The sequence below is a fragment of the Piliocolobus tephrosceles genome, chromosome 2 (assembly GCF_002776525.5).
Source record: "Piliocolobus tephrosceles isolate RC106 chromosome 2, ASM277652v3, whole genome shotgun sequence".
Taxonomy (NCBI): domain Eukaryota; kingdom Metazoa; phylum Chordata; class Mammalia; order Primates; family Cercopithecidae; genus Piliocolobus; species Piliocolobus tephrosceles.
In genome coordinates this window covers 35,548,519-35,569,557 of record NC_045435.1, presented here as the reverse complement: position 1 = coordinate 35,569,557, position 21,039 = coordinate 35,548,519, and the positions used below count along the sequence as shown (strand labels likewise).

The window sequence follows — 21,039 nt, the reverse complement described above, 5'->3', positions numbered from 1 at the left end:
TACTGTATCTTTATTTTTTATTTTTATTTTTTTTTTTTTTTTTTTTTTTTTGAGGCGGAGTCTGGCTCTGTCGCCCGGACTGGAGTGCAGTGGCCGGATCTCGGCTCACTGCAAGCTCCGCCTCCCGGGTTTACGCCATTCTCCTGCTTCAGCCTCCCGAGTAGCTGGGACTACAGGCGCCCGCCACCTCGCCCGGCTAGTTTTTGTATTTTTAGTAGAGACGGGGTTTCACCGTGTTAGCCAGGATGGTCTCGATCTCCTGACCTCGTGATCCACCCGTCTCGGCCTCCCAAAGTGCTGGGATTACAGGCTTGAGCCACCGCGCCCGGCCTGAGAATACTACTGTATCTTTAAAAATTGCTATAGAAAAATATTTAGACTTGAGAAAATACTCAGTGCACATGGAAAATACTCAATACACACACATGCACACATGCAAAGTTAAAACGGCAGGATACAAAACACATTGTACTGTATAAGGCCAAACATAAAAGGAAAAAAGCATATGTAACTATATATAAAGTTTAGAAACTTTATGTTGGAAATATGTGCATCTAGTTATAAAAATGATTATTGCTAGGTGATGTGTGTTTTGCCATTGTGGTTTTCTGTAGGTTCTCTATAATCTACAATGAATGTGCACAGCTTTTATGTAAAGAAATTGAAGAGCGCTCCAGATAATGAATTTACTATCAGCAATGCCCCTCCTGAGTTATGTTTACTCATGTGGGTCCTGACTATTTTATTGACATAAGTTGTAAGTTATATTGACATAAGTTAAGGTGTGATTTAAGGTGGTATCTGTGGTCTCATTTTCACACTTTGTTTTACAGGTTTGGTGTTTATGTTCCTCTCTGCTGTTTTCATCAAGATAGTAGAGCTCATCTTCTTCTCACAGACTATAACTATGTGGTTCAGCACCAGGCAGTAGAGGAAAGTGCCTCGACTGTGGGAGGCTTGGCCAAATCCAAAGACTTTCTCTCCTTGTTGCTGGAGTCTCTAAAAGAACAATTTAATAATGCCACACCCATCCCCACCCACAGTTGTCCCCTATCTCCAGACCTCATTCGTAATGAAGTAGAATGTCTGAAAGCAGATTTCAACCACAGAATCAAGGAAGTTCTCTTCAACTCCCTCTTCAGTGCCTACTATGTTGCATTTCTCCCCCTGTGTTTTGTGAAGGTAAGTGCTTATCTTACTTTTATGTGCTTCCTGGATTTGTGTGTGAATTACATAAACTGGGTATTTCTTGTTTAATCCCCCTTTTCTCTGTCTCCCCTTTGGCAGCCTGGATGGTGGAGTTCGGCTGCATCTGGAGTGCACTAGTACCGCTCCTGGTTGGCGGATAGGTATTTCCATATATGTGATGCACCCGTGGTGGTCCCTTCTTTTTTTTTTTTTTTTTTTTTTTAAGTATTTTTAGTTTCTGGGGAGAATCAAAATGTACTTATAATAGAATCAGTATGTAGTAGCTTAAGAGGACCAAGGTTTCAGTAAAACTCAGCCTACTGTGGCTGATCTTAACATGGTTGTCAGGAGTTTCCTTGAATTTAATCTAACCTTTATCTAAACTTCAGTTTACTTCAATAGAAAAGAAAAATGGTCTGGATGTCACTTGGGCTCAAAATCTTTTGGGACATTTTAGTGCCCTTTTTTCACCCATTCAGAAGTACTTCTGCAGCCGGAATGGTCCTTCAGAGAACACTCAGTTCTTCTAGAAAGGAGACACTTAAAATATAATCGCCTCTCCCTCCCATCCCTAACTCATAACAGCCAGAAAGTCAGGTTGAAGGATTGTGGAGGACTCTGCTCTTGAACTTTCTGCACGGACAGCAGGACCACCAGTGCATGTGTGACTCAGTGTGGCATTTGTCTGCAGGGCATATGTACACGCACCCATTCCTGCCTCTTTTTACCAGTGCATGTATCATTTCTCTCTCTTCTGATCTCTTCCAGAGTACCCAGTACTATGACATGCGCTGGTCATGCGAGCACCTCATTATGGTGTGGATCAATGCCTTTGTCATGCTCACCACGCAACTGTTGCCATCCAAATACTGTGATTTGCTACATAAATCAGCTGCTCACCTGGGCAAGTGGCAGAAGCTGGAACATGGATCCTACAGCAATGCTCCCCAGCACATGTGAGTAAGCTAGAGAGTAAAACCATGTAACACTTTCTACATGCTGCTGATCATGTTTATTTGCTTTGTATGTCATTCTTGCTCTTGGCTTTGAACATTTAATTTTTAGTTTTTGTCTTACATGGATGCTTGTCATCATGCTAAACTGAATACAAGGGACATTAACTCATTTCCACCACCACCCCCAGCTCCTTAAATGCGTTCTACCTTTCAGCTGCCCAGTCACTCTTAGAGTGTATAATTTGTCTCCCAAGCAATGTACTTGGAGTTTTCTTTCAATCTTACCCCTTTTCCCAAATTCAAAGAGTCATATATTTTATTCCTCTTTAGAAGACTTTAAGATTTGTCTTCTCATCTTCATTGCCACAGCTGAGTAGTTGCTAGCTACTCATCTCACACTTAGCTGGAATATGCTTCTCTCATTTTTTTCTTTCTAATACATGCAGTTTTATTCTCGTAATTTTCCTTACCTGTACTTTTTTACTATTATTTCCTTTCTAAACTCTCTACTGAATATTTCCCTGCTTCTCCTGTGTTTAAGTGAGAACTGTGCCTGACTGTGAGTTCTTTGGAAGAATTTTTCTCATTGTGTCCCCCTTATCAGTCATTACTCCACATGGCTCCTGTGATCCAAAATGGCTAACATTAGGACCGTTTTATTCTGTTACTTCTGAGTCCTTCATCATACTTTTCTTTCAGACCCAAACCATCTTCATCTTCCCCCTTTTGTAATTCGAACATTTCACAAATTTCATCTCCTAGAAATTTTTCCCTAGTTAAGTGGGACAGATTGAGGTGACCTTCCCTTTCCCTCTCCCCCTGAGAGTTCTCCCTTCAATTATCTGCCTTGATGTCTGATACAGATTAGCACAGGCCTTCAAGCCCAGGAACTGAAAGAGATTGGGCCAGGCTGAAAAGAAACCCGACTGTGGGCAAAGGACAGATTTCAATAAAAATTGAAAATACAATCCACAGTACTAGTACTGTACATCTTCAGGCTACTGATGGCACATGGCCATGAGGTGTATCATCACTTTAATGCTGGTAAGTGTGAGCAAGGCCGGTGGAACATTTTCTGAACTGGGAAAGCTTCAGGGTGCTAGAATTTTTTTTTTTTATTTAATAACATATCTAAACTGCCTCCCAGTTCTTATCCTAGGAAACTAACCTTTCCAAAATCAGGAAGAGATGAATTAACTTAGTTTTTTTTTTAAAAAGCTTAACCTGAAGATCCCTGTCCCCACCCAAACTCCATTGTGCTGGAAAGAAAGAAGCTGCTGCTTCTGCAACTTCTTTCCCCCACAAGAAACCTATAAAAATAAACCACAAAAGCAGTGAAAAGTCTGTGTGTGTGTGAGATGTGTCGCTGTGTTCTACTGTATACCTTCTTACAGTTGTGAGGTATTTGAATTGTGTGATAAGCAAACTGATTTCCTATAGTTTTTTGGGATGTAATTCTGCAGTAAATGTCATGCTAGATTGACAATGTGCTAATTTCTCCACTACACTTATTACCATCAGCTTTCTCTTCTTGTTTGTTCCCTCTAGCATTTCCACCAGTAGACTCTGCTCACTTGGGATGGAGATGACAGTCCGCCTGCTTACACACTATTTTCTGGCTCATAGTGTGGCTCATAGCCACACTATTTTCTGGCTTACACATTTATGTCTGCTCATTCTTCTAAGCCTCTTAAGTCCTTTGACACTGAGTTAACTGTACTTCTTTGCAACCTCTGTGTACTATATAGCAATGAATTTAAAGTAACAAATCCTTTCTAAAACTACTCCAGTTTGACCATGGAATTACTGTATTTTCGGAATTCAGGCAGATGAAGCCTTGATTATTTAATTCCTTCCATTAAAAACAGCTGGCCTTGCCAGATACTATCTTATCTGTAATTGCCAATAAGCTAACATTGCATTTCTTTCTCCCTTAGTTGGTCAGAAAATACAATATGGCCTCAAGGGGTGCTGGTGCGGCACAGCAGATGTTTATATAGAGCCATGGGGCCTTACAACGTGGCAGTGCCTTCAGATGTATCCCATGCCCGCTTTTATGCAAGTACCACTTATTTATTTTCAAACATAAGCTTAGGGGTGAGTGTTAGGAGGCCACTCTGTGTGGAAGCATGTAGCATAGTGTGTAGCACATACTAGGAAATTATTACAAGGTAATTATTGCCACTAGCGTAACAGTGGTCCCTGTACTTTGGAAATGTCTTCTGAAGGGCAGTTTGAAGATCATGTACCATTATTCTAGTTTTAGTGGCTTAGCTGGTTTCTGTAGTTACATTGGTATTTGTTGAATTAGTATTACTTGAAACAAGTAGGCAGTTATCTAAGACTCCTTTTTCATCTTACCATTTTTGTTTTGTAAGAGTTTGGTTTAGTGTTATTGTTAAGATATACTGTATCTGTGTATCCATAGTGACATTTAATATATTAATAGTGTGGTGGTTTTATTTTTAGGTATTTGTCATATATATTGTTTCTTTAAAAAGGCTTTAGCTTCCCCTTTGGAAGTCAGACAAATGCCATCAAAAGGAAAAAAGCTTAAAAGTTAAAAAAGGAAAAAGCAATAGAAACTCACTATATCCAGCTTCTGTTCCATTGAACTCATCCCTTTGGTTATGATCTGTTTGGTCTTTCAGCCTTCCAGAAATTATCTGTACAAGGCAAAAGTATATACTTATAAAAGAAAGACCAGCTGACCAATGCGAGTGGGGAAAACTAGGTGCCTGTCGGGGACTGTTTATAGTAGAAATGCCCATAGTGCAGTGCGTTGCTTTTGAAAAGGGATCATATTCTAAACAAGAATTGAAGATCTTTTTAAAACACTTGCATCTCTTTCTCCCTCAGTCCTTCCCAGTTCCTGTGAGGGGGTACATGGACTTTCTGGTTCTGCAGGTGTTTGTTACTGAGGGATACTTCAATTACATATTGGGAACTTGCACCAGGCATGATGCTTATAAATACCACGGTAGGGTAATGCAGGGTGGGGCAGGTTGGGAGGAACATGGGGAAGGTGAAAGGCCCTTGAATGAGAAAATGACAGGCATCTCCTTCTTGACGCCAGTGGAAATGCCTTAAGGTGGAGGAAAGGACTTAAGTCACAAGTACATGAGCATTTGATTTCTGTATAGAGTATTTAATTCAGCCAGCTGAATTCTCTAGGCCATTAATGACTTCTGTTGGTCCTTGCTGTCTCCTTGAGACCTGTGATAGCCAAATAGTTCATTAGAGTTTTCTGCTTGAAAATTAGGTATTTTCCTTGCTAGCGTTGGACAGCTGAAAAATCAGGTGGAATCCATGGAAAGAAGATTAGGCAAGTTGATTTATTACTGATTTTGCAGGACTGGATAGATAGTTAAATCAGTGCTTCTCAAAGTGATCCATGGGCCACCTGCTTATAAATCACCCGGCTCACTATTTTTAAAAAGTGATTCAGGGCCCCTATATCAGACTTCTGAACCAGAATCTCTGGATGATCCCAGGAATTGGCAGTATTTGTGGATTTGGAAATGATTCTTAGGCACACTGAAGTTTCAAAATAGTCATCTAAACTGTGCCTATTACCTATCACTGTCAGACTCCAGGTTAAACATTTTCTTCCTCTTGAACTTGGAAACTTAAAGCTGTCATGATAATTTGGCTTCATTCTGAGGTGTAAGCTCTGAGATCTAAGTTCCATCTAAATTAGTTCTTTTAGATCTGATCACTGCTGTTACTGTACTCTTTGTCTTCATGTAGATTTAGGATTAGACTGGTTAAGCTGAACTGTTAATGTTCCTTTGCAACTTGTGGCCTATATGTTTGTATTCATAACTTTGTATTAGAAAACCGGAATTTAGCCTTTTAAAGTGGAGAATTTAGTGGGAGTAAATATAGTAGTAAGCCCTATTTTTAGTCTAATTCTGACTCATTTTTCCTTCCTTCCTCCTTATCCTGTCTTTGTGTACCCTACTTCTCAATATCCAGAAAAAAATCAGTAATTAAACACACACATATATGGTGTAGAGGATTTCAGTAAGTGACCATGGTGGGTAAACAGTTTAAGGAAAAATTAAGAAACTATTATATTGATCTTCGATTTGTAACCTCTCTTTTCCCCAAACTTCTCTAGTGTTGGTATTTATGTCTTAGTTTACAAGCCAAGAATGTTTTTTACATTTTTTGGTGGTTACATAAGTACCTATGTAATATCCTTAACTTTTGCCTTTTGACTAAACTTACAAAGCCTAAAATATTTCCTGTTTGGTCCTTTATCCACCTCTGTCTTAGATAAATATACTTTTGTGTTTATCCTAAACAAAATCTATACCTAAGATACAGTCTAAGAAAAATGTTTATAAGTAGTTTTCTTTTGGGCATAATCTCTTTTCGTGTCTCAGGGGCATTGAAATAAAACTTATTTCATTATTTCTTGAGCAAAAAGGAAAAGGTTTCTGTCTTTATGGCAAGAAATAGCCTGATAGTAAATAAACAGATCTATTTGTTATTATATATGGGAACCTGTAAATATTAAATTATTTTAGAAAAATAAATGCAAGAATAACTACAGCCATTACTTTTCTATGAAATAACGTTTTGCTTTTTTAACTTCCTTACAGTTCTTATTTCATCGACCATTAAGGCTGTTAAATCTGCTTATCCTTATTGAGGGCAGTGTCGTCTTCTATCAGCTCTATTCCTTGCTGCGGTCGGAGAAGTGGAACCACACACTTTCCATGGCTCTCATCCTCTTCTGCAACTACTATGTTTTATTTAAACTTCTCCGGGACAGAATAGTATTAGGCAGGGCATACTCCTACCCACTCAACAGTTATGAACTCAAGGCAAACTAAGCTGCCTCTCAACAATGAGGGAGAACTCAGATAAAAATATTTTCATACGTTCTATTTTTTTCTTGTGATTTTTATAAATATTTAAGATATTTTATATTTTGTATACTATTATGTTTTGAAAGTCGGGAAGGGTAAGGGATATTAAATGTATCCGTAAACAAGGTGATGTGATCTTTCATGTGTTAGTATATTTGAATAATATACATATGAGAGGTATGCCTGTCCAGTAAAGAGATTGATTTGTTTGTATGGCTCTGGAATAACTCATTCGTTTATGAACACATCTCATGTATTACTTGACGCAGTACCTTTGGTATGTCTGCTTTTCTTTCCATCTTCATTATCTTTAGCCCTCAGCTGGCCAGTAATTATTGCTAAAGAAAGGGAGATCAGTGGAGTTGCCTACCAGCACCCATTCTCTTTTAGTTCAGCTGGCTAATAGTATTGGAATACATTGGGAAAAGAGTGGGTTAAAGTCCTAGGTGGGGTTCTCTTTGTTGCCTACTAGGAGGAAGCAGTAGGCTTCCTTTCTAAGATAGGGACTCAGCTGGTCTATTTTACCCTGTGACATGTAAATATACTTTTGAATAAGCTACTCCTGAGGCTCAGGGTTTTGCTGCCACTTTTCCTGTTTTTCCACTTCTGCTTCCAAAGATTTTCCTTTTAGTTGTTTGAAATAATACTTTGCAAGACAGGAAGTCTTTAGACTGCCCACATTCATGAAGGAGATGATGTGTGGCTAGATCAGTAGAAGAAGCTGAGTATCAAATGCCTTGTTGGCTAGAGTATCGGAAGGTTGAAAATTCCAAGTAACTGGGAGAATGGGCAAGTCCTCAGCTGAACAATCTTGGATGTAGTCTAGCAGCAACCCACCTACAATGGCATTGTGTTTGGAGTTACGAGAAGTGAAAGATAAGAATTACCTACAGCTTTGTATTCAGATAATTTATATCCAAAATTTGTGTCTCAAATTTCATACTCCAGAACTTTTATGAGTATTAGCCCTTTAGGTTATGGGAGGTGATATACTTAATCCATTGATATTGTCACTTGTCATCTAAATTTATGAGACCTTGTCTTAGAGAATCTAAAATATATTGTCATATGTTTTGTGTGCTGAGTTTGGTTTGTTACACTGTGAAACTTTTGGTGAGACAAAATAAGACTTATGAAGTAAAAAGACCAATCATGCAGTTCACAAGCTGGCTCTGAAAATAATTCTTGCAGAAGAGTTCTGAAAGGTTTCACCAAAGGAAGCATTGTGAGGAGTGTGTATAAAACCAAGGTACCCAATATCAGTTTATGTTTAAATTAATAATTGTTTCCTTAAATATTTTGATGTGTATCCTTTTTTTTAAGTTAACATTATTTGGCATTCAGTCTGAGTCTGTTCAACCATTCAACAAAGATACATTAACCACTAGGCACTATACTAGGCCCTGGGGATACAGCAGTGAATGAGAAATGCAAAGGTACTACCTGCACAGAGCTTAAAATATGCATGGGGTGGGGGAGTTAGGTGGTGCAGAAAATACAGCAAATAAATTTATGTATAATGTAACATTCCCTGGTAGTAGTGATAAGTGCAGTAAAGGGAAATCAGGGCAAGGAAATGGTAAGAATGGCACTGCTAGAAGGCATCTTTGAGGAGATGATTTCTGAGCAAAGCAAAAGCAAGACTGAATCATATAAATAGCTTTGGGGAGAATTCCATGTTACAGTAGCAGCAAGGGCACTGCCCTGAGGTGGGGACAAGTTGGTATATTGGAAGAATAGCACTAAAATAAGTATATTAGGTTAGTTGCTTTTTAAAGTAGTTCAGCCTAAATATAGTGGTTCTTGAGATAGGGGTGGGAAGGATAGGGAATCTGCCATTTCTCTGTGCTTTCCGTAGGATCTTAAAATATGCTTCTCTTGGCAGCAAACATTTTGATGAGATTACTCAGTAGTTTAGAGCAAAATGGGTGGCATGGGCACAGAGATATCTCATCAAAATTGCCCCAACTTGGCTCTAGCTTGGAAAAGTAACCCAGATAACCCTGATTAGAGGTAACAGACCAGTCTTATAAACTGATATGATGCCCCTTCTGGCTTGATCTGTCTTGGTCCTGTCCTAAGGGAATAGCACAGAACCAGATACTGGCTTGGCTAAATAAATAAATGGATATAAGAAATAAATAAAAATTAATTTTGGCTAATGGAATTGCAAAGTTCCTCCTACCCTCACCTCCAGATATGGCAGCATAAGGGGCATAAGACCATTTAGTTCAACGTGTTCTACACATTCCAGCTGTTTTTTTGTTTTTGTTTTTGTTTGTTTTGTTTTTGTAGGGGCCACGTTCATGGAAGAGAGAAAAATTACTAGTTACCTGAATATCCTATTATAGTTCATGTAACAGAAGGGACACCATATTTGCTCAGTGATAGTAGAAAAATGTGTAATCATTAAATAATGACCTTTTTTGTAATTCTTTGTTGGGAAGGTAAAAATGTTTGTGGAAAGCATGGTTTAGCAAAAGTTCAGTTGGGAGGACTTGGATACTGGAAAAGGAAAGAAGATACTTGACTAGTCTGGGTGGTCTAAGGTGGGTAAATAAAGGAGTAGGGGAGGGCAGTTCACAGGAATGAGCATGACAGAAGTTTTCCTCAATATCCTATTTACTCTGATTCCATGTTTATATTCCGGATCCTCCTTTCCTTCCTGTCTCTATCAGTCACCACCACTGCCACCTGTTCTGCCATTTCTCCCCCTTTTTTTTTAAATTAATTTTTTAAAAAATTTCTACTAACTGAGCTAGCCAGGCATCTCATTTCTATGTACTGGGCAATTATATGCCAAACACTGCTGGGTGCTGGAGATAGTGATGTTCGAGTTCATTAACTAACAGAAGACAGACAAGTAAACCAGTTGTCACACAAGGGTGTTCATTGATAGAAATATGTATGAGATATGTAATAGATATCAGATCTATTAAGAATCTTGAGTGTGAAGCCCAGTAAAGTGCACTTTTCATAAGTACTTCAAATAAGCTGACAGATGTCTTGGGACTTTTGTAGACAGAAGATAGCTAATGAAAGATTTTAAGCTAAGAATAACTTACGATCCAATGGGTTGTAGTTCCCAAAGTTATCTCTAGGTCAGCAGCATCAGCATCACTTAACTGGAAACTTGTTAAAAATGGACATTTTCAAGCCCTACTCCACACCTGCTGAGTAAGAAACTACATGGAGCCCAGCAGTCTATTTTAACATACTGTCCGGGTGATTTTTAGGAATGCTGAAGTTTTGAGAACCCCTGTCCTCTCTTAGACAACTTTGGCAGCAGTATGTAGAATGGGTTTGGAGATGAGGCAATGTCGATGAGACTACAAGTAGGAGATTAGCCAACTCTTTAAAAAGTCTATGTAAGAGAAAATAAAACACAGCAAGACGGCAGAGTAGGAAGTCTAAGGCTCCACTTGCTTTCATAGAAAGTTCAGCTAGCAACTTCACAGACTAGAACATCTTTTTGAAAACCCCAACACTTAGAAACTAGTCTGAGACACTAATATGGTCCATAAAGCTGAATGAAATCTGAATTCAAAGGGTAAGGACAGTCTCACTTTGACTATATCGCTCACTCCCTTCCCCAAAGTTGACATAATGCCAGATGAAGAATTCCCTAGGCCAACAGTTTATACAGGGGGAAAAGAAAACCAGATCCGGTTTCCCTAGCATTCCAAGATGCTTCCCAGGAAGCCCAGTCTGGTCTCATCTCATGAGAAGCACTAGGGGAAACAGCATGGCTAGACTGCCTGGAGTCAGGTAGAAACAAAGAAAGGAAGCAGAGGTAGTGAACAGCATGCAGATACTGGTGGTACCTCTGTGTTCCTGCTTGGCTGAGGTGCCTGATCAAAGATATCAGCCAACCTCATAGCCCACCTGCAAGACTGAGCTGGTGACCTTCAAAATTTGCACAGTGGGGGCTGGGTGTGGTGGCTCATGCCTGTAATCCCAGCACTTTGGGAGGCTGAGGTGGGTGGATCACTTGAGGTCATTGAGTTCAAGACCAGCCTGTGAAACCCTGTCTCTACAAAAAATACAAAAATTAGCTGGGCATGGTGGCTCGTGCCTGTAATCCCAACTACTCGCAAGGCTGACACAGGAGAATTGCTTGAACTTGGGAGGCAGAGGTTGCAGTGAGCTGAGATAATGAAGGTCTATCCCTGCCCAAGAACACCTGTAACGGCCAGAAGAGGGGGCTGTCTCCTCAAATGCACAGACAACAATACAAGAACATAAAGATTATGAAGAATCAGACAATCATGACACCTACAAAAGAAACTAATAAAGCTCCAATAATAGGCCCCAAAGAAATGGAGATTTATGAAATAATTGACAAAGAATTCAGAATAATACCCATAAAGAAGTTCAGTGAACTATTAATGTATATACAGATAAAAATTTTAATGAAATTTGAAAATGGTACACTAAAAAGAAAGTTGATAAATAGAAACAATAAGAATGGGATAGAAGTTCAAGAGACTGAAAAATTCAACAGAAAGCTTCAACAGCTGACTCAAGAAGAAGAAAGAATCAGAATATTTGAAATTATCTAGTCAGGAGCAAAAAAAAAAAAAAAAAAAAAAAAAAAAAATAAGAACAAAAGAATTTCTAAAAGCCTGCAGATTATGGAGCACCATCAAGAGACCAAATCTTCACATAATAGCAGCTGGAGAAGGAGAAGAAAGAGGTGCCTGAAAAGCATATTTAAAGGGGCCAAAAAGCATATTTAAAGAAATAATGGCTAAAAACGTCCTTAATCTGTGGTAGATGCCAACATCCAGGTACAGGAACTGCAGAGGTTTCCAATCAAATTCAACCCAAAGAGGAGTACACCACAGCACATAATAAACTATCAAAAATCAAAGGCAAAAAATTTTGAGAGCATCAAGAGGCAAGAAACATATCACATAAGAAGGAGTGCCATACAACCATTGGCAGATTTCTCAGCATAAACCCTGCAGGCCAGGAGAGAGTAGGATAAATTCAAAGTGCTCAAGAGAACAACTGCCAACCATCAATACTTTATCCAGCAAAGCTGTCTTTCATAAATGAGGGAGAAGTAAAAAAAAAAAAAAAATTTGTTTTCCCAGACAAACAAAAGCTAAAGGAATTCATCATCACTAGGCCTGCCTTGTAGGAACTGCTAAATGGAGTTACTTAAACTGAAACAAAAAGCTGGTAATAACACGAAACATGCACAAAACTCAAACATATAAATAAAGCAGAGCCCATTCAGAATACTATTGGATTGTAATGATGGTGTAAAAGTATAGAGTTATATGCAAAGTTAAGTAGTTATAAGCTTGAAATAGGTGGTTGTAAGTATAAGATGTTCCATTTAAGCCTAATGGTAACCACAAAGCAAAAATCTTTAGAAGCACAAAGCAAAAATATCAAAGCATACTCCTATAGAAAACAAACCACAAAGGAATACAGCAAGAGAGGAGGAAAGAAATGAAGTATGTACAAAACAATCAGAAACAACTAACAAAATGACTGTAGTAAGTCCTTACCTAGCAACAATTGAATGCCAATGGATTAATTTCTCCAATAAAAAGACATAGAGTGGCTGAATGGATAAAATAAGACCTAACTATATGCTGCCTACAAGAGACTCACCTCACTTTTAGACATAGACTGAAAGTGAAGGGATAGAAAATAATACACCACACAAATGGAAACCAAAAGACAGTGGGATGGCTATATTTATATCAGACAACATAGACTTTAAGTCAAAAATTCTGGAAAAAAAAACATAAAGAAGGACATCATATGATAAAAGGGTCAATTCATCAAGAAGACATAACAATTGTAAATTTAAATGCACTTAATATTGAAGTACCTAAATATATAGCACAAATATTAGAGGATCTGAAGGGAGAGATGGATTACAACACAAGAATAGTAGGGGATTTCAGTACCCCATCTCAACAATGGACAGATCGTCCAAACAGAATAAGGAGGCATTAGACTTGAGCAACACTGGACCAAATGGACCTAACAGACATATACAGAACATTCCATCTAATAGCAACAGAATACACACTCTCAAGTGCACACAGAGCATTAAACAGAATAGATCACATGTTAGGGCACAAAAAAAGCCTCAGCAAATTTAAGAAGACTGAAATAATATCAAATATCTTTTCCAATCACAAATTATATCAAATATCTTTTCATTCCAATGGTATGAAATGAGAAAAGAATACCAAGAGGAATTTTGGAGAATTCACAAATACATGGAAATTAACATTCTCCTGAACAACCAATAGGTCAATGAAGACATTCAAGGGCAAATTTTAAAGGATCTTGAGACAAAAGTGGAAACACAACATATTAAAACTTATGGGATACAGCAAAAGCAGTTCTAAGAATAAAGTTTATAGCAATAAATGCCTACATCAAAAAAGAAGTTCTCAAATAAACAACCTAACATTATACCTCAAAGAACTAGAAAAAGAAAAATTAAACCCAAAGTTAGCAGAAGGAAGGAAATAGTTATGATAGCAGAAATAAATGAGATAGAAAGGCAATACAAAAGACCAATGGAAAACTGCTTTTTTGAAAAGATAAAATTGACAAACCTTTAGCTAGGCTAAGAAAAAAAGAATAGATGAAATAAATAAATTCACAAATGAAAGAAAGGACATTACAGCTGATACCCCAGAAATACAAAGGATCATGAAAGACTACTATAAACAAATGCCAACAAATTGGAAAATCTACAATAAATGGATAAATCCTTAGATGCATGTAATCCCAAGACCAAATAATGAAGAAATAGAAAAATCTGAACAGACCAATAACAAGTAAGGAGATTGAATCAGTAATAAAAAGTCTGTCATCAAAGTAAAACCCAAGACCTGATGAGTTCACAGCTTAATTCTACCAAGCATTTAAAGAATTAATACCAATCTTGCTCAAACCCTTCCAAAAAAAATTGGGAGAGGAGGGAGTACTTCCAAGCTCTTTTTGTGAGGGCAGCATTACCCTAATACTAACGCCAGACAAGGAAATTACAAGAAAATAAAATTACAGGCCAATAACCTTGATGAACATAGAAGCAAAAATCCTCAACAAAATACTAGCAAACTGAATTCAACAACATATTAAAAGGATTATCCATGATGATCAAGTGGAATTTATCCCTGGTATATGAGGATGGTTAACATATGCAAATCAATACATGTAACACATCACATTAACAGAATGAAGGACAAAATCTATATGATCATCTCATTAGATGAAGAAAAAGCATTTGACAAAATTCAACATCCTTTTATGATAATAACTCTCACCAAAACAAGGAATAGAAGGGATGTACCTCAATACAGTGAGGTCCACATATGAGAAGCCCATAGCTAACATTATATTGAATGATGGAAAATTGAAAGCCTTTCCTCTAAGATCTAGAACAACATGAGGATGCTCACTCTTGCCATTTCTAGATTATACAATATTGGAAATCTTTGCCTGAGCAATTAGGCGAGAGAAAGAAAGAAATAGCACACAAATAGAAAGGAACAAGCGAAATTGTCAGTTTGCTGAAATGACATAATCTTATATGTATCTTATATATAGAAAATCCAACCGTCTCCACCAAAAAAAAACTGTTGGAACTAATAAATACAGTAATGTTGCAGGATCCAAAATTGACACACAAAATCAGTAGCATTTCTATACACTAACAACAAACTATCTGAGAAGAAATCAAGAGAACAATCCCACTTACAACAGCTACAAAAAGAAATAGGAATAAATTTAACCAAGGACTTGAAAGACCTGTACACCAAAAACTATAAAATGTTGGTGAAATAAATTGAAGATGATACAAATAAGTGGAAAGAGTTCTTGTGTTTACAGGGTGGAAGAATCAATATTGTTAAAATGTTCACACTACCCAAAGTAATCTAAAGATTTAGCACAATCCCTATCAAGATTCTAATGTCATTATTATAGAAATAGAAAAAATATTCCTAAAATTCATACAAAACCACAAACACCCCTAAATGGCCAAGGCAATCAAGCAAAAAGAACACACCTAGAGATACCACACTACTTGATTTCAAACTATACTACAAAGCTATAACAATTAAAACAGTACAGTACTGGCAAAAATAGACCCATTGACCAATGGAATAGAATAGGGAGTCCAGAAATGAACCCACACATGTACAATCAGTTGATTTTACAAAGGTTCCAAGAATGCCCAATGGGAAAAGAATAGTCTAATAGGTGGTATTGGGAAAACTGGATATCCACATGCAGAAGAATGAAATTGAACTTTTACACCATATACAAAAATCAACCTAAAATAGATTAAGAGATGTGAATGTAGAACCTGAAACTATGAAACCACCAACCCCATCTCTACTAAAAATACACACACACACACACACACAAAATTAGCCAGGCGTGGTGGTGGTTACCTGTAGTCCCAGCTACTCTGGAGGCTGGGGCAGGAGAATGGTGTGAACCTGGGAGGCAGAGCTTGCAGTGAGCCGAGATCACGCTGCTGCACTAAAGCCTCGGCAACAGAGCAAGACTCCAGCTCAAAAAAAAAAAAAAAAAAAGAAGAAGAAAACATAGGAGGAAAACTACATGACACTGATCTGTGCAATGATTTTTTGGATTTGATCCGAAAAGCACAGGCAACAAAAGCAAAAACAGACAAATGGGATTACATCAAACTAAAAAGATTCTGCACCACAAAGGAAACAATTAACAGTGTTACAATTGGAAACAATTAACTGCACCACAAAAGGAAACAATTAACAGGAAACAATGAACAGCAGAGACAACCTGTATATTGGGAAAAAATTTCTGCAAGCTATACATCCAATGGAGAGTTAATCTCCATAATATATAAGGAGCTCAAACAACTCAATTATAAGAAAACAAAAACTGAATTAAAAAATAGGCAAGGGATCAAAATAGACATTTTTCAAGGAAGAACTGCAAATGGCCAATAGACATATGAAAAATTGCTCAATATTGTTAATAGAGAAGTGCAAATTAAAACTACAACAAGAAATCACTACACTTTTCAGAATGAGTGGGATGGTAGTTACAGAGGCTGGGGAGGTGATAGTCAAGGTGTACAAAGTCTCAGAAGGAATATGGTCTTTTTTTTTTAGTTCTATTGCACAGCATGGTGAATACAGTTAATAGAGTATTACACATTTCAAAATTGCTGAGAATAAATTCCAAATGTTCTCACCACAAATATTTTAACCAGCTCAATTTAATTATTTAACATTATATTCATAAATCATAATATCAGTTTGTACCCCCAATAAAAGTATGCAGTTGTATAATTTCAATTTCCATGGAAGAGAAAATAGTGGTGAGGTGGGTCACCAGTGTGAAGGTGGTAGAAGCAGCTATGGGCATAAATAAGACAGTGCGGGGAAAGCATATGAAGTGAAAAGGTAAAGAAGGACAGAATTCTGGCGAATAATCGCTTTTAAGAAAACTTGTTTTGGGGAGACAGAATCTTGCTCTGTTGCCCAGGCTCAGGTGATTCTCCTACCTCAGCCTCCTGAGTACTTGGGACTACGGTCGTGCGCCACCATGCCAGGTTAATTAATTAATTAATTTATTATTATTATTTTGTAGAGATGGGGTCTTCCTGTGTTGCCCAGTACGGTCTTGAATTCCTCGGCTCAAGCAGTCCTCTTGCCTTGGCCTCCCAAAGTGCTGGGATTGCAGGCATAAGCCACAGTGCTCGGTCAGGAAGAGGAACCTTTTAAGTGAACAAAGCTAAGAAAATGAATCGCCAGGGAAGGAGGTAAAGCAGAGAGAGTTTCAAAAGAGGGATGATCAATAGGATCACATATAACAGGGAAGTCTAGAGACTGAGAAGTGAATGTTGGATTTGAATATGAGACACTACTGGTTAGCAATAGAGATTTTACTGGAGCTATGCGGGCTGAGGTCAGGCTGCAGTTGGTCCAGAATAGTGAATTGTAATAAAGAAGTATAAATTGAGCATTGATGACACTGATGACTCTTCCAAGAACCTAGACACAAGGTGGTAAAGGTGGACAGAATTGAGGAAGACTTTTGTTTAAGATAGAATAGACTTTGGCTGAATACACAGGGAAGAATAGTGGATGTCAGGAGACTGGGAACACAGAAGCCTGGGAGCTCTTGGAAAGAGGGGCAACACTTCTCTGAACTAGAAGGGAGGTTAGGTACACACAGATACAGGTAAGGGGAAATAGCAGTGTGAGTAATAAAGATGTCTGATACTATAAATTTATGAAGAAATAACAGTTATTTGTTTGTGGGGAAGAAAGAGTTGTATAGGAGAGAGTCAAGAATAGTGGAATAGCCATTGTGGGTTGTGGAACAGCCGTTGTAGGTTTTGGAAATGAGGCTGCTGTTGAGGTGGTGGACCACAAATATCTAAAAGCTCTTATATTATGGTTTTATTGTTTTCTCTAATCTAATCCACAGACACATTAAAGGGCAGAGATGTGTGATAAGAGTCCAGGTTCCAGGTTGGAGGTTTGTCAAGCAGGTGTGGCTAAAGGACTAGTGGTTAAGGGAGTTAATGGTCCTAGTGAGAACAATGGGGATGATGCACCTTAGGTCTGGAAAGGCTAGGGAAGGAATTAGGAAGTGTGGTGGGAGTGCTGTCTATCAGAGGAGGTTATGGGGGCAGACATGATAATCTTGCACAAATACAAGGAATAAAGTAGTAAGGCTAGAGAAAGTTCTGAAAAAGGAAAATGAGAATTTAGGATCACAAATTCTCTATTGTGAAATAGCCTGATGTGTAACCCTAGAAGCATATGTTCAAAACTGAGTAGATGTAAAAAGCTGTAAGCAGTTATGGCAAGGATATTGGGTGGGCTTTCCTCTAAAACACTGAAGTCATCCAGGATGATGGTGGGACATGAGGTAGAAGGAAATGGAGATTGGTACCCAAGACTGGGGAATCTGGGACATTAACTATAATCATGGCCACAAATGATAAAAGCTGAAATAGTTGGAGCCACACATTTTGGTAATGAGGGATTTTTGTATGGGATGGGAAGAAGCTATGGTGCAGAAGCAGAAGTGAGGACCTGGGGGAACGTCCTCTGACAGTTCGTGTAAGTCTGCATAATATGGGCGCATGTGCACATGTGCAGCCTTTTGTGGAGGGAAGGAAGTGTTCTCACATGAGTTTTCTTGAAGTCCAGGAAGTGGCAAGCCCAGTGAAGCCCAGTGAAGAGACTGGGACTGAAAGGGAGTTTATAAGGAGAGAGTGACTCCAGAGAACAGTGGGAAAGACTGGAAGTGAGGGGAACTGTGTGTTGGAGTGGGGTTGGGAGAAGTTCAGGAGAAAAACCAGAGTGTGACGATCCAGGAGTATATAGGAGAAAAAGGCATTTAGGGCAGTAGTGAAGGATAGCAGGAGCAGGCCTGAGCAGTGTAAGGTTCTAAATAGAAAGTTGTTGCCAAAATGGTAGTGTTTTTATCCCTTTGGCAATGAAAGGGGAAATATCACTGCAAATATCACTAGGTTGTGAACCTAGGTTGTATGATTGTTCACCTCCCCCTCCCCACCTCTTTGGTCATACATATAACAGGATATATGCCAGGACAACAAATGTTTGCCTTTCCCCTTGGAGCATCAATAACATAATTACTCAAATAAAAGAAGAGTCCCCTTTGATTGATTCAAGTAATAGAAAAATTGAGTTCACATCTGTGCAGGTGGACCCATGTGCTTTCATAAGCTGTGGAGTTCTGAGAAGCAAGGAGCTTTTATTCTTCTAATTTTTCATTATGATATCCTGGACTTACACTGGGTTTCCTGAGTGACATGACTATGTGTTTGCAACAGTAAGAGGGTGAAGTTGCAAACATCTGGCAATTATTAGTATGTAGAATAACAAAAACAACAAAAATGTACGGAAGCAAATCATCATGGACTTTTTTGGTGAGATCAAACATTGAAGTAACAAAAAAATGACATCAAACAGAACAAACTGAAACAATGAGCCTGCTGCACATAATTTACTTTTCTGATTATTGGTTTTGGTGACCCCATGTCCTCCTCTAGCTCATAGTTCCATCATAAGCATTATATTTTATATCATTTATTAGAGTATTTTTTAAAGCATAACAATCTGTTTTAATTACACTTAAATGTCTCTATGGATAGTTTTAATATTTATATTTTTAATCAATAGAATTACATTTTGATTACATCTTTGGAAACGTATTTGTAGAGCTTAAAACGCAGCTGAAATCATGTGGCTTTCCAATACACTTCTTTGAAAAAAGTGCTTTACTTTGCAGAATTATAAGCCAGAAAGTACTATGGCATTAAGTTATTGCAAAGCATTGTGATTTATCCAGTAAAACACATGGCTTTGGACCTTGTAAGCTTCTTACATTTGGCTACATCCTCCTTACCCTCACAGAAAAGTAATCTCTGCATTATTAATGTACCTCAAGATTACTAAATGATCTACACAGTAGCCAGCCAATCTGTGGTGGCCCCCAATTTTATGCTATCTGTACTGGCACTGATTTCAGGCAATCACCCTTCCACCATTGCCCCCTCCTCTCCATGCCTGGAAAGATGCTTGCTCCCTCTTCTGGCCTTGTTTTGCTAGGAAAGGTTTTCGTAATAGAGCACATTCTTTGTCATGCCACATTTTGAGCTGACCTTCCTGCTGGACAAGTCTAAAATCATATTCTTAGCAACACTTAACCCCAAGACTCATGTGGTCATCAGACTGGACTGGCCATGGTAGAATGTGGCCCAAATAAATCCTGGTGGGAACTGGACTTACTGTTAACTTCTCCCACTCTAATACTGGACAAAATAATTGTATGCTCCCCAGTATTTCTTCATGCAGGAATGCAAGGTGCCTGTGTAGACAAATGACTGTCCCATCCAATTTTAGCCAAATGTGATTATCATATGCCAAACACTGACAAGAACAATTTATCTTGAAATGAACAGTTTATCTTGGGCCTACTGCTTCATCATTAGCTAGGAGTTAACCTGCTTTGTGATGACAGAAGTCTCTAAAATTCTCTTTTCAAGCGGTATGGAATACTGATGTTACCTGGCTCATTTGCAGAGATCTCACACTTCACCAAACCAATTATGACCACACGAAACCTCCGAACTACTTATTCTAACCTAGTTGCCACTTTCTAGTTTTCTAAAGCAAAGCAAAGTTCTCAAACACCTGAGTGCCTCACTGGGATGTTCTGCTGGATTTGCAATTGTGTTCAATTTGATTATTTGAAATCAGTAGGTCACTTGAATACCATTGACTATCCTATTAAAAGATGCTGGTTACCACACATTTTTCCCCTTCTGCTTTTGTTTGGCAACTTAATGGTTCTCAACCTTGCTCCTGGTTGTTTATGGGGGTGTTTTATTTGCTGCCATCCCTCTCCCTTTTTCACTAGACTCTTGAATGATTTGGGAGTGCTAAGGTACCCAGTGCACTACCACCAAGCTCCCGATAAATATTTGTTGAGGATGATGACATTTACATTTTTTATGTCCTCAGAGTCTAGAATTTTGATTTGGACAATATTTTGAATTTTAGGGTTTAGATTGTTAGGTGTCTTAATGGGATTCTTGTTCAGATCTCTTCATATTCCAAGTGTAGCAGAAAATGTAGGTTACTATTTTCTTCAGCAACCACTAATGCTGAAAGAAAACAACAGTACATGCATGTGTTTCACCTCAAATTCATCATTTAACATCAGCCACCCCCATTTTGAGGACTGATAGTTGATTTGAAGGAGCCCTCTGAGAATTTGATTCCATAGCCCTTTCTAGGGCACCAGGTAAATCCTCCTAAAAACAGCAGCTCCTGTTCTGTCCCCTCCTGAATGGAAGCAGACTATTTGATTCCCATCCAGCCATTCTCAGGGAGGTCTTTTCTCAGAGACTTAAATGAGTGGCGAAATAGGTAATCCCAGGGCATTTAGGGGAACAATTTGGGGAGGAAATATGAGTTTTCTTTCTTTCGAATGGA

At 38.3% G+C, this 21,039-nt stretch overlaps 1 protein-coding gene across 8 annotated transcripts in view; it reads left to right on the top strand.

Moving 5' to 3' along the window:
- The window catches only part of TMEM39A (transmembrane protein 39A), a 37,291-nt gene extending 27,835 nt beyond the window's left edge, over nucleotides 1–9,456 (top strand). For 7 of the 8 annotated variants that reach the window (XM_023213964.3, XM_023213992.1, XM_023213936.1 and 4 more), the window contains 4 exons: nucleotides 834–1,182; nucleotides 1,957–2,144; nucleotides 4,082–4,202; nucleotides 6,755–9,456. In XM_023213964.3, the coding sequence (XP_023069732.1) occupies nucleotides 834–1,182; nucleotides 1,957–2,144; nucleotides 4,082–4,202; nucleotides 6,755–6,988 (892 nt within the window). In that variant the 3' untranslated portion in view covers nucleotides 6,989–9,456. The remainder of the gene's footprint in view (nucleotides 1–833; nucleotides 1,183–1,956; nucleotides 2,145–4,081; nucleotides 4,203–6,754) is intronic. The other variant, XM_023214000.1, reaches the window with a different exon arrangement.
- Nucleotides 9,457–21,039: the final 11,583 nt, after the last annotated feature.